The sequence below is a fragment of the Oryctolagus cuniculus genome, chromosome 7, assembly GCF_964237555.1.
Source record: "Oryctolagus cuniculus chromosome 7, mOryCun1.1, whole genome shotgun sequence".
NCBI lineage: Eukaryota > Metazoa > Chordata > Mammalia > Lagomorpha > Leporidae > Oryctolagus > Oryctolagus cuniculus.
The window spans coordinates 37,634,249-37,645,189 of record NC_091438.1 but is presented as its reverse complement, the minus strand read 5'-3'; the positions used below and the strand labels follow the sequence as shown (position 1 = coordinate 37,645,189).

General features: G+C 47.3%; 1 protein-coding gene across 6 annotated transcripts; it reads left to right on the top strand.

Annotated features, from left to right (window-relative positions):
• Positions 1-4,750: 4,750 nt before the first annotated feature.
• UFC1 (ubiquitin-fold modifier conjugating enzyme 1) lies at positions 4,751-10,453 on the top strand. Of its 6 annotated transcripts, none has more exons than XM_008264195.4 (7): positions 4,751-5,191; positions 5,343-5,537; positions 8,788-8,855; positions 9,091-9,154; positions 9,435-9,511; positions 9,756-9,846; positions 10,045-10,453. In XM_008264195.4, the coding sequence occupies exons 2-7, from the start codon at positions 5,415-5,417 to the stop codon at positions 10,114-10,116; spliced, it is 495 nt and encodes a 164-aa protein (XP_008262417.1). In that variant the 5' UTR covers positions 4,751-5,191; positions 5,343-5,414; the 3' UTR covers positions 10,117-10,453. The 6 variants fall into 6 exon arrangements, with proteins under 6 accessions (XP_008262417.1, XP_069933560.1, XP_069933562.1 ...); XM_070077459.1 differs by having other exon boundaries at positions 5,119-5,254; XM_070077461.1 differs by having other exon boundaries at positions 5,124-5,191; positions 5,348-5,537.
• Positions 10,454-10,941: the final 488 nt, after the last annotated feature.

Here is a 10,941-nt window from a genome sequence, read left to right as displayed (position 1 = left end):
CCTACATGGGTGGCAGAAACCCAATAACTTGAGCCATCTCTGATGCCTTTCAGGGTCTGCTTTGGTGGGAAGCTAGAATCAAGAGCCAGAGCTGGGTACCAAACCCAGCACTTCAATATGGGACATGGGTGTCTCAACTGGTAGGCTAAATGCCCACTCCCTTGCTTCTGATCTCTTCTGAGAATTACTTAAAACATGAACAAGCTAAACCCAGGGCCTGTGTTGTGGTGCTGCAAGTGAAACCACTGCCTGTGATGCTGGCATCATCCCATATCAGAGTGTGAGTTTCAAGTCCTGACTGCTCTGCTTCTGATTGGTCTGGCTCAGCCCCATACTCTTGCAGCCATTTCCACTCTTTAGGGAGTGAACCAATGGGTTAGGGACTCTTTCTGTCACTCTACTTTTCCAAATAATTTTTTTAAATCTTATTTTTAAAAGGAAGAGGCTAAATCCACAATTTAAGAACAAACTGTGCCGACGCCCCGGCTCAATAGGCTAATCCTCCGCCTTGCGGCGCCAGCACACCGGGTTCTAGTCCCAGTCGGGGCGCCGGACTCTGTCCCGGTTGCCCCTCTTCCAGGCCAGCTCTCTGCTGTGGCCAGGGAGTGCAGTGGAGGATGGCCCAAGTGCTTGGGCCCCGCACCCCATGGGAGACCAGGAGAAGCACCTGGCTCCTGCCTTCGGATAGGCGCAGTGGGCGGGCTGCAGCGCGCTGGCTGCAGCAGCCATTGGAGGGTGAACCAACGGCAAAAGGAAGACCTTTCTCTCTGTCTCTCTCTCTCACTGTCCACTCTGCCTGTCAAAAAATAAAAATAAAAAAATAAGAAAAAAAAAAGAACTAACTGTACTCCAAAAGAAATTTACAGGGGTGGTTGTTGTGGTTCAGCAAGTTAACCAGCATTTGGGACACCCACATTCCATACTGAGTGTCTGGGATTGAGTCTTAACACCTCTGTTTCCTATTCCAGCTTCATGTTAATGCACACCCTGGGCAGACAAGTATTTGGCTCTCTGCCACCCCGGTGGGAGACCTGAATAGAATTCTAGGCTCTTTGACCTGGCCCAGCCTTGGCTGTTGCAGGCATTTGGAGAATGAACCAGTGGATGGAAGATTTCTCTGTCTCTTAATCTGCTTTTCAAATAAATGAAAAATGCACTTTAAAAAAAAGTTTACTCTACAAAGCTACAACCATGCCTTTAATAGAGACAGGAATTTTCCCTGCCTTGGGTCTCCTACGTGAATACTGGGGCCATCCTCTACTGCTTTCCCAGGCACACCAACAGGAAGCTGGATTGGAAGTAGAGCAGCCAAGAGACTCGAACCAGAGCCCATATGCGATTCTTGCATTGCAGGCTGTGGCTCAACCCACTACAAGACAACACCTGCCTGAGACAGCGTTTTGTATTATACGTATAAGCTCTACTTTAAAAAAAAAAAAAAAGATTTTATTTATTTATTTGAGAGCGTTACAGCCAGTGAGAGGGAGAGACAGAGAGAAAGGTCTTCCTTCTGTTGGTTCACTCCCTAAATGGTCACAATGGCCAGAGCTGCACTGATCCGAAGTCAGGAGCCAGGTGCTTCTTCCTGGTCTTCCATGTGGCTGCAGGGGCCCAAGAACTTGGGGCCATCTTCTACTGCTTTCCCAGGCCACAGCAGAGAGCTGGATTGGAAGAGGAGCAACTATGACTAGAACCGAGGTCCATATGGGATGCCAGTGCCGCAGGTGGAGGATTAACCTAATGTGCCATGGTGCCGGCCCCAGCTTTACTTCCTTAAGTGATCTAATGTAATTTTTCAAACCAATGGGGGTGGGGGTGGGGGAGACAGCGTGCAGCTTTAAAAAGACAGCATTTCTGATGCTTATCTTGTGTTAAGATATTCACTAATTTTTTTTTTTTTTTTTTGACAGGCAGAGTGGACAGTGAGAGAGAAAGAGACAGAGAGAAAGGTCTTCCTTTGCCATTGGTTCACCCTCCAATGGCCACCGCAGCTGGCGCACTGCAGCCAGCGCACCACGCTGATCCGATGACAGGAGCCAGGTACTTCTCCTGGTCTCCCATGGGACGCAGGGCCCAAGCACTTGGGCCATCCTCCACTGCACTCCCTGGCCACAGCAGAGAGCTGGCCTGGAAGAGGGGCAACCGGGACAGAATCCGGCGCCCTGACCGGGACTAGAACCCGGTGTGCCGGCGCCGCAAGGCGAAGGATTAGCCTAGTGAGCCGCGGTGCCGGCCGATATTCACTAATATTTAAAATATTGATTGACTACTTAATCTGTGCCAGGCACTGTATTAGGTTTTAGAAATATAGCATCTGGGGCCAGTGCTGTGGCGCAGTGGGTTAAAGCCCTGGCCTGAAGTGCCAGCATCCCATATGGGCGCCAGTTCAAGTCCCGGCTGTTCCTCTTCATATCCAGCTCCCTGCTATGGTCTAGGAAAGCAGTAGAAGATGGCCCAGGTCCTTGGGCCCCTGAAGCCATGTGGGAGACCTGGAAGAGGCTCCTGGCTCCTGACTTCATATCGGCACAGCTCTGGCCATTGCGGCAAATTGGGGAGTGAACCAACGGATGGAAGACCTCTCTCTCTCTCTCTCTCTCTCTCTCTCTCTCTCTCTTCTTCTCTCTCTCCTCTCCCTCTCCATGTCCTCGCTCTGTGTAACTCTTTCAAATAAATAAAATAAATATTTTTTAAAAAGAAATATAGCATCCAACAATATTGAAGAATAATCCCCACCTTGATTGAGCTTCCAGGATATCAAGATAATTAAAAACCTTATAAAATATGTTATGGTCATTATAGAGGAAGTATTTTCAGGGCTAACCATTTCCTGCCTGCCTTTGAGAAACACCAGCTAGCACTGATCACTTTCATGCTTTGATATTACAAGTAAGATTTTGTAAGTCTGGCTTCACTATTACATAAAAGCCATTTATCTGAATTTTATCCTGAAAGTCTGTTAAGTGAATGAATGAAGGGTCATGGCATATGTAGTTACATCAGCCCTATAAGCATAATTAATCTCCTTTTAAGAGCAAAGAAAATGCATTTTACAGAGTTAAACTAACTCTCCAAAGCTTTATGACAATTAAATTACAAAGCTTCATTCCAAATCTTTTCTCTCTGTACCACACCACATGCGTATACCTGAAATGGAATGACTTTGTTTACCCTGGGAGAGAGATCTTTAGTGAAAATATTACAAAGCTTTGCCTTAGCCTTATCCAAGTTTTTATGAAAGAAATATATAGCATGCTAACAAAAGATGGAAGCCACAGTATCATCTCAATTCATACAGAAAACACATTAAAAAAAAAAAAAAAAAAAGCCCTAGCATCATTTACAATGAAAACTGGCAACACACCAGGAGCAGAAGGGGATTTCCTGAATCTGGTAATCTATGAAAAGCTACACCTAATATCATGCTTCAGGGAGAAATACTGACTCATTTTCCCTCTAAAATCAGGACAAGACAAGAATATTTGCTCTAACACTCTTTTTAAAGAAAGAATTTTATTTATTTATTTATTTATTTATTTATTTATTTATTTGAAAGGCAGAATTACAGAGATGGAGGGGGAGAGAACTCCTGCATCCACTGGTTCACTCCCTAAACAGCTACAATGGCCAGAAGTGGGCCTGTCTGAATCCGGAAGTCTGGAGCTTCCTCTGGGTCTCCCACATGGATGCAAGGACCCAAACACCTGAGCCATCCTCCACTGCCTTCCCAGATGTATGAGCAGGGAGCTGGATGGGAAGTGGAGCAGCTGGGACCTGAACCAGCACCCACATGGGATGCTGGCATCACAAGTGGCAGCCTCACCCATTACACCACAACGCAAGCCCCAGCACTTTTTTTCAACAGAGGTTTCAGCTAGGGTTATTAGACAAGATGTAGCAAGATTATCAAATTTGTAGATGTACTATAGAATTTGTTGATTGCTAGAACAGCATCCAAAATTAGTGCCACAGGCTTGGAATGACTCAATAAACAAGATACTTAGAGTCAAAATCTTTGTATTTATACTTTTAGAATACTTTTTAAAAGATTTATTTGAAATGCAGAGCTACAGCAGGGGAGGTGGTGGACAGAGAGAGTAAAATCTATTTGCTGGTTCACTCCCCAAATGGCAATAATGGCCCTGACTCGTCCCTGTGGAAGCAAGGAGTCCAGAACTCCATCTGGGTCTCCCACCGGGGTTACAGGAGCCCAAGAACTTGAGACATCCTCTGCGGCCTTCCTAAGCACATTAGCGGGGAGCTGGATCAGAAAAGGAGCAGAGGACTCCAACTGGTGTTCCCATATGGGATGTAGCAATGCAAGCAGTTGTTTAGGTTTTAAAACCCACTGGAAGGTATAAAAGTTTGCAAAGGATTGCAGAATACTCGTTGTGCATATGATTTGTTTTTGGATGAATTAATTCTACACTAAAAAAATGTCTATGTCTAGAGCTGTCCATGAATGTCTATTCTAGGCTAGCCAAAGCCAAGTTTTCCAGTGACTTTTATTCTTAAAATTTATTTTATTTATTTGAGAGGCAGAGACAGAGAGAGAGGTCTTCCATCTGCTGGTTCGCTCCCCAAATGGCAGCAATGGCTGGAGCTGGGCGGATCCACAGCCAGGAGCCAAGAGCTTGACCCGGTTCTCCCAAGCAGATGCAGGGACCCAAGCATTTGGATCACCTTGTACTGCTTTTCCAGACCATAGCAGAGATGCTGGATGGAAAGCGCAGCTGCCGGGACTTGAACCTGCGTCCATATGGGAGGCCGGCGCCGCAGGCGGACGCTTAGCCTACTAGGCCACAGCGTCAGCCCCTCCAGTGACTTCTACATTCCTGTAGCAGTGATTAAGGACTCTCCAATTCCATCGTGCTAATTCTTCAGGACAGAGACGGCAGGAGTATAACTGTACTTTGATTTCGTTTCTAATAATTATCCAGGAGTTTATAACCTTTCTGATGGATAATTGCTTCGGCTTCTCCCACCTCACCGGAGTTCATGTAAAACTAAGGAAGTTTCTTCAAAGTGGAAACACGAAAATCGTGCGTTTCAGGAAGGCTGAAGAGTGCCTTAGAAGAGCCAGAAACAACTCTCTCGGGGTTTGGGGAGGTGCCCGGAAGAGTTTTCTGAGGTCGCTATTCTGAGCATGAACGGAAGTCACCCTTGAGCTGCCTGCCAGTGATTTTAATAACAGGTACCGTATTCAAGAAGTGGTAATCCGTTTCCACTCAGTTCTTCCTGATGCACCCACAAGCAGGTGACCAGGTGACAAATTTCTTTATTATGAGGAACTAGATTGCATTTAGAGACATCTAAAAGAGACCTAACGCCTCACTTTCCCATAGTAAAGATGGTGGTACTCTGAGCCTAAATACCGGTAACACCACTTCCGTGATTCCCTTGTGCCCTGGACCAAGATGGCGGACGAGGCCACACGGCGTGTTGTTTCTGAGATCCCAGTGCTGAAGACTAATGCCGGACCCCGAGATCGAGAGTTGTGGGTGCAGCGACTGAAGGAGGAATATCAGTCTCTTATCCGGGTCAGTTGTATTTCTGTGGCCAGCCGCGTCTCGGACGGGTTGCGGGTAATTGGGTGTCCTTAGAAATAGGCTCCGTGTGGAAGCCGTTTCCGGTTTTGAAGTTTAACGCCTAAGTTCATAGAAATGGGATGATTTTGGGGCTGGGGGATTCTGGAGGGATGGTGGGGAGGAGGCTGAAGAGTTTAGGGTAGGATCACCGCGGGGCCAGACTTAGAGACTAAACACAGCAGTTACGTGACGGACACGCCTCCTCGGAAGGTGACGTGTCTCTCTGACTCCGGTGTTTGCTCTCCTAGATGTAGAAGAGAGGGTAAAAAGTACTACTTGGGGCCCCAGGTTTAAGTCTGCCTCTTTTTGCTCCCTCCACTCTGTCTGAGGGAGGGACGCTCAGGAGGGCTGGAAACTCAAGCAGGTATTCCTTGCAGAGAATTGCAGATCGCAGCTCCTAGTTAGAAACGAGACTTTTCAGCTAATTTTTCTGCTATCGAAAGAGAAGAAAATTCTTTTCCCATATAGTGGTCTCTATGTTTCATTGGCCAGCAGCTCTCCCACGTATTCATTCACGGGGGAAAAATTTTATTATGCACCTCTTACCAGCTATGGAGGGGATGCAAAACTGAATAATATGGATTCTACTGAAGTAGACGAAACATTATCCTACAGTGGTTAAGTGGAGAGTCAGGGATAGACACGGAAACAGCTAGCATGTTTTGACAGCTTGAGATACCCAATTCAGTATGGGCTTACTCAGAGAAGACTTCTTGAAAGAAGTAATACTTGAACTAAGGTTTAAAGGGTAAACATAAGTTAGCTTCTAAAACATAGGGGTAGGAGGATACTCAAGGCATAAGGTCAGTGTAAATAAAGGCATGGAAGCTAGAAATGGCTTGAAGTATATGAAGAAATGCGAGTGCTTCAGAGCGGCTAGGGCACCAAGTGTGAAGCAGAGAGTAGTAAACAAGGCTAAAGAGATAGGCTTCAGAACTTGGATTTTATTTTGGAGGCTTTGGTAAGCCATTAAGCTAAGGAATAACATGGTCAGATTTGGGGTTTTTTTATTATTATTATTAATTTATTTACTTGAAAGGCAGAGTTGCAGAGAGAAAAGGCAAGAGAGAGCTTCCATCTGCTGGCTCACTCCCCAAATGGCTCTAACGGCCCAAGCTGGGCCTGGTCAAAGCCAGGAGCCTGGAGCTTCTGACTTGAGCCATCCTCTGCTGCTTTCCCAGGCTCATTAGCAAGGAGCTGGATTGGAAATGGTCTCAAACTGGTGACCATATGGGATGCCCGCCTCGGAGGCAGCTGCTTTACCTGCTATGCCACAAAGCTGGCCCCCAAATATTTGATTTTATGTCAATCACAGTGACATTACGGAGGGAAAAAAATGTTCTTGGCAGGGGTAAAATTGAAGGTAGAAGATAAGAAAGGATGCATCATTAATCCAAGGGAAAGAAAGACGATGATCTAAGCTAGGCAGTTGTGGTGAGGCTCTGAAGACCGTTCCAAAGGGAAAATCAGAAGGACTGGTGGAATGGAGGAGAGAGGGTCCAGGCTGATTCCCAGGATTTTGGCCTGGGTAACAGTGACTACTAACACTGCTGTCTGAGATTGAGTGTGCAGGAAGAGGGATGGGTCTGAAGGAACGTTATCAATTCCAGATGGAAGTGCTGAGTTTGAGGTGCCTGTGAAATGAAGGTAGAAATGTTGATATACAGTTAGATACTGTAGTCTGAAGTTCTAAGGCAGGGGTGGAACATCCAACCGCATTGGCTTGTGAAGCCTGTGAAATTGTTTGAACTGGTCCTGCCAACGCAACTGCAGGCAAGACTCGAAATTCAGTAAGTCTATCACAGTCTAGTTTGCTTTATTTTTTTAAGATTTATTTATTTATTTATTTATTTGAAAAGCAGAGTTGCAGAGAGAGGGAGAGGCAGAGAGAGAGAGAGAGAGAGCTAGCTATCTATTCACTGGTTTACTCCACAGATGGCTGCAACAACAGGATTGGGCCAGGCTGAAGCCAGGAGCCAGGAGCTTTATCCAGGGCTCCCATGTGGGTGCAGGGACCTTAGCACTTGGGCCATCTTTCTCTGCTTTCCCAGGTGCATTAGCAGGGAGCTGGATCAGAAGTGGAACAGCTGGGAATAGAACTTGTACCCATATGAAATGACAGCACTGCAGTTGGCAGTTTTAGCTGCTCTGCCACAGCGCTGGCCCACAGGCTAATTTCAAGTTGATAATTTTATATGGCCCATGGATGATGTTATAAGTGTTCTAATGGCCTTGGCAGAAAAATGGTTCCCTACCTCTGCTCTAAAGAAAGTTCTAGACTAAAAGTAAAGATTTAGATGTTATGAGCATTTGGTGCTAGCAGAAGCCAAGACTAATATTGTCTCTAAGGGGAAGGTGTACCATGAAATGAGATGTGGGTTGAGCACAGAACTGTCAGAAGTAAAATAGGCTGGTGTTGTGGCATGGTAGGTTAAGCCACAGACTGCAATGCCAGCACCGCATATGGACACCAGTTTGAGTCCTGGCTGCTCCACTTCCAATCCAGCTCCCTGATAATGTGTCTGAGAAAGCAGCTGAGGATGGCCCTAGTGCTAGGGTCCTTGCACCCATGTGGGAGACCCTGAAGAAGTTCCTGGTTCCTGATTTTGGCCTGGTCCAGCCCTGGTGATTGCCACCATTTGGGCAATGAAAGATCTCTCTCTGTCTCTCTCTCTATCTTTCAAATAAATAAAAAATAAATCTTAAAAAAAAAAGTTAAGTGGCATAGTGGGCTAAGTTTCCACCTGCAGTGCTGGCATCCCATATGGGTACCGGTTCATGTCCCGGCTGCTCTTCTTTCAATCCAACTCTCTGCTGTGGCCTGGGAAGGCACTAGAAGATGGCTCAAAGGCTTGGACCCCTGTAGCTGCGTGGGAAACCCAGAAGAAGCTCCTTCTGCCTTTCAAGTAAATAAGTAAAGCTTTAAAAAAAAAAAAAAAAAAAAGACTGGCCATTGTGGCCAGTTGGGGAGTGAACCAGTGGATGGAAGACTTCTCTCTCTGCTTCACCTTCTCTCTGGGTATCTCTGCTGGGACTCGAACTAGCACCCATATAGGATGCTGACACTGCAGGTGGTGGCTTTACCCGCTAAGAAAAGCTGGGAAAACATACTGAAAGAGAAATTATTTTATTTTGTTTTGTGTTGGGGGAGGACTGCCCTCGCCTCCCCCTCCCCCTCAAAGGCTTCATTCTCTGCTTTTAGTATGTGGAGAACAACAAGAATGCGGACAATGATTGGTTCCGACTGGAGTCCAACAAGGAAGGGACTCGGTAGGCAGACCCTCTTGGGAGGTTTGGGTTGGGAGTCTTACCTATCTTATGCATTTTAGTGTCCCAAAGCCACGGCCAGAGCTTCCCTGTCACATGTTAGCTGTCCCCACTCTCACAACTTCACAGTTCCCCAGTTCCCATCCCATGAAATCCTCCAGGCTGGTGGCCTAAGCCACGATGTTATTGAGTGTGGAAAGAAAGGGAACACTGAACTGAGGTTTGGTCTTTGTTACAGGTGGTTCGGGAAATGCTGGTACATCCATGATCTCCTCAAATACGAGTTTGACATTGAGTTTGACGTGAGTGTGTTGGAGTGGGAGATAGGAAGGTTAGTAGAAGGGGCAGTAGGTGATTGTTCACAAGGTCATCTTTCTTGAAGGGACCAAAGGTTCTTCAAATGGGAGGGGAAAGCCGAGGTTTGAAGCAACTGTAAGTTACAGTTACTGACCCCCTGGTGTGTACAGGCTGCTTGGGGAGTTTATGGAACATTTCAGTCCGACCAAGGAACACATGTGCTTGATTAGACTAGTTCCTTGCTCTCCTGGTCTCTGTCTTACGAAGGCTTTGTGATTCCTCCAGATTCCTATCACATATCCCACCACTGCTCCAGAAATTGCAGTCCCTGAGCTGGATGGAAAGACAGCAAAGATGTACAGGTAGGACCGCACGGAAGACGAGGAAAGGTCAAACCAAGCTTTAGGAAAGAACTTAGGAGGCTGAAGATTTTGAGTCTGCCGATCAGAAAGGCTGCAGCCTCCCTCTGATAAGCCTGGGCAGAGGACTTGGTTACTTGGTTTTTAATGCTGACCACTGGTAGTCTTCCTATTTCACGTAGCAGCACAGAGGCTGCTGCTGTGGTGAACTTTGCATGTCAACACCTTCCTCTTGTACCTCTCACAGGGGTGGCAAAATATGCCTGACTGACCACTTCAAACCTCTGTGGGCCAGGAATGTGCCCAAGTTTGGACTAGCTCATCTCATGGCTCTGGGGGTAAGTTTGTATTTTAGTATATGAAGGGGAGGCCCTGAGTGGTACAAGACAAGTAGCCGAGGGTAAAACAAGGAATACCCACCCACGTTGCCCCCTGGGCATGTTCGCTCAGCACCTCTCTCCAGGAGGGAGAGGCTGATGGAACAAGAGGCATTGACTGGGTGGTGGTAATCTCACAGGGTCTCCCTTGTATTGCAGCTGGGTCCATGGCTGGCCGTGGAGATCCCTGATCTGATCCAGAAAGGCGTGATTCAGCACAAGGAGAAATGAAACATCAAGCCACTGAGGCGCCGGCAGACTACGTTTCTGTTTTCCTGTGCATCGTTCTTACTCATCTGACTGCTCCCTCCCATACTCCCCCTCCTCTAGACGTTACTAAGTAGCTGCAGCAGGCATTGCTGGGAAAAGGGGAAAAAAATACACAGTATCACAATTGAGTTTCTAAATTAGGCTGCACAGGGAAGGGAAGGACTTGGGCCTAGGGAAACCCGGAGGCGATTTCTATGCCCTCCCCAGGTGGAGATCCTGGAGGCATAAGGGGTGTACATAGCCCTTTTCGTTTTCGGAAACAACCCATCAATAAAATAAACAGCTGCTTCCTCGGTTAGCCTGTGGTCCTCATTGGTGGCTGTTAATAGAGACCCATGAACAGCTACACCAGGTTGGAAGGGAGGGGGAAATGGAACGTGCTGTGGTCAGGAGCCGGGCAGTGTAAGGGAATTCGACCGCTGTCCCTGCTGCTGCTATCTGCCGTTGACTTTTAGCGGTGAGCCGTGCTTCCCCCTAGTGCTTTGTCCTGCGAGGAGCTTGAGGAATGGTTTTTGCAGAGCCAGCATTCCTTGCCCTCCGGGAATCTTCCCGTCCCTATGTGGAGTGCTAGATGCTTCTCCGCTGTTCTGCAGGCTAGACCCAGGCTTGCAGCCGGCCACACCAACACCACTGTTGTCTGGGAAGGATCTGTGCTGCGAGCCTGCGACTATCGGGGCCGCGCCATTCTGGGCCACGGGATAGGGCGAAGGGACGCAATCCCTCAGAAACTGGCTTTGCAGCAGTGTTAAAGACCACTCTGGGCTGGGCTGGGAACTAGCGGTCCTA

Coding starts and splice junctions, on each gene's coding strand:
- UFC1 (XM_008264195.4), top strand. CDS start 5,415: ATGGCGGACGAGGCCACACGGCGTGTTGTTTCTGAGATCCCAGTGCTG. Junction 5,538..8,787: donor AATATCAGTCTCTTATCCGG/GTCAGTTGTATT, acceptor CTCTGCTTTTAG/TATGTGGAGAACAACAAGAA. Junction 9,155..9,434: donor AGTTTGACATTGAGTTTGAC/GTGAGTGTGTTG, acceptor TGATTCCTCCAG/ATTCCTATCACATATCCCAC.